Source organism: Gymnoscopelus microlampas (genome assembly GCF_963454915.1).
Source record: "Gymnoscopelus microlampas genome assembly, chromosome: 15".
Classification (NCBI taxonomy): Eukaryota; Metazoa; Chordata; class Actinopteri; order Myctophiformes; family Myctophidae; genus Gymnoscopelus; species Gymnoscopelus microlampas.
This window is the reverse complement of record NC_139952.1, coordinates 24,901,830-24,903,835: the sequence shown is the minus strand read 5'-3', so window position 1 is coordinate 24,903,835 and position 2,006 is coordinate 24,901,830. Positions and strand designations below refer to the sequence as shown.

General features: G+C 41.3%; 1 protein-coding gene across 1 annotated transcript in view; it reads right to left on the bottom strand.

The window, feature by feature from the left end:
• LOC311061491 (1-acylglycerol-3-phosphate O-acyltransferase ABHD5-like) overlaps nucleotides 1-1,366 on the bottom strand; it is a 4,374-nt gene extending 3,008 nt beyond the window's left edge. The window contains exons 1-2 of the mRNA XM_084080147.1: nucleotides 1,104-1,366; nucleotides 83-165 (exon numbers count right to left, since the gene is read on the bottom strand). Coding sequence (XP_083936273.1) covers nucleotides 83-165; nucleotides 1,104-1,147 — 127 coding nt within the window. The 5' untranslated portion in view covers nucleotides 1,148-1,366. The remainder of the gene's footprint in view (nucleotides 1-82; nucleotides 166-1,103) is intronic.
• Nucleotides 1,367-2,006: the final 640 nt, after the last annotated feature.

Below are 2,006 nucleotides of genomic sequence, written 5' to 3'. Positions count from 1 at the left end.
CACACAAGCTAAATGGAACATAGAGGTGAGTGTGTGTACACACGTGTGAGTGTGCAATGCGTACTACACGCACAAAACTCACACTTGAGCATCTTTTCCTCTGCATCTTTCAGCTGAGAGAGAGACGTGGGACACCACGATGGAAGCCAGCTTGATATCCAGGAGCTGTCAAGACACATGCACGCATGTTGCACACGCAGCACCCTCAGTCAGGGAGACATGTGCAAACAAGTCATACATACAGTGACAGGTAATGCACTTTGAACCCTATATAATATACCAGCCCTGTTATCAGTGAGGTTTGGCTTAATCTATAAGGAAAACACGCCTCAGTAGAGATAGGCCTATAGATTTTCGTTTCCCCATTTCTACAGCCAAATGATTAATAAATAGAAAATAATGGCTGCTAGATAGTAGATATAATATGAGCTGTTGGATGCTGGGCGTTACTTACATTCACAAGTTAACTTCCTTTAAAACATTATATCCAGACGTACAACGGTAGCACGCTGAAAATAGCCGATCTACAAGCTCACAGTGCAATTAAGTTTTAAGTTTAACTAGCTACCAATCCGTGTCCATTAAGATTTTCATGACAACATTGTTAGTTATATTTGTAATATTCAACAGTGGTGGAAAGTAACTAAGTACATTTACTCAAGTACTGTACTTTTACTTTTACTCCACTACATCTCAGAGGCAAATATTGTACTTTTACTAAACTACAAGTACCGTATTTGAAAACTTTAGTTACTAGTTACTTTGTAGATTTGGATTATTATAACAAAAAATACAGTAACCACTTCAGTCTTATAAACATATTATTATATATTATATTCGCCATTTGAAAATAGCCCATGCAAGGCATTGTGAGCTTGTAGATCTGCTATTTTCAAAATATTGTTATACAGTTGAAAACTTGTGAAATGGGACATTCTGCATAATGAGTACTTTCTACTTTTGGTACATTTTGATACCAATCCTTTTACTTGTAACAGAGTATTTCTACATTGCACTGCAGTATTGATACTTTTACTTTAGTAAAAGAAAAAAGAGTACTTTTTCCACCACTGTTGCTGTTATATCTGTAATATTCAACTCACCCCTGCTCATTGATGGGCTGTACTTCCTCCGCCATCCTTCGCATGACTGACGATCACTCGTCCATTTGGAACAGGCTACAGTGTAGCTACAAATGGTGTGGGATTGTGAAGTCTAGTAGGAGTGGTGAGAGATTGAACACTGCAGAGGGACCTCCACCTCCCCCCTAAGACGCGACAGAGAAACAAAATGACATTTCACTTCATTAAGGAGGCAGGTAGATAGCGGGCCGTCCCAGTGGCAGTGTCCTAGCGTGAGCAGCGTCCTAGTGTAGCGGTTGGAACACACGCCTCTAGAGCGGCTGGTCGTGGGTTCGACGTCAGCAAGGGTATGCGGTCGCAACAGGTTTAACTCAAATGGGTTCAGATCTGAAGCCAGTCCTGACGTAAGAACAAACACGCACAGACACAGGTATGTATGTACACAGACGTAGCTGTTCTTACATAGACAGACAAAACGCATTGATCACATTTGCATCCTGCAAGAGTCCCATTGCTAGACTAGAAGAACTATGGAACTTTAAGCCCACCCACAACACAACCCACTATCTGTAGCCTGAACGCAAACCCACGTGTAAGATAAAAAAAAATCTCCCTCCCTCCCCGCTGTCGAGACAATCGATGAAGTTCTCCTTCAGTGTGATGGATTGGCCTTATTCTCAGACGCCTGATGAAAAGTGGGGATTGATATTATTACATACAATCGTCTTTTGATAGGTGACCAGCTGGTATAGCCTACTGCCGGGCCGGCCGTTAAAACGACTTAATTGAAAATGCATAGACTGATCTATTATTATTCGAATCTGTAAGGCAAAGAAGCCCAGTTTAGGCCCCCCTAACCTACAGAATCACGAGTTGGAGAAATTAAACACACGAAAAATACGAGGTAAGAGCAAAAGTAGAAAC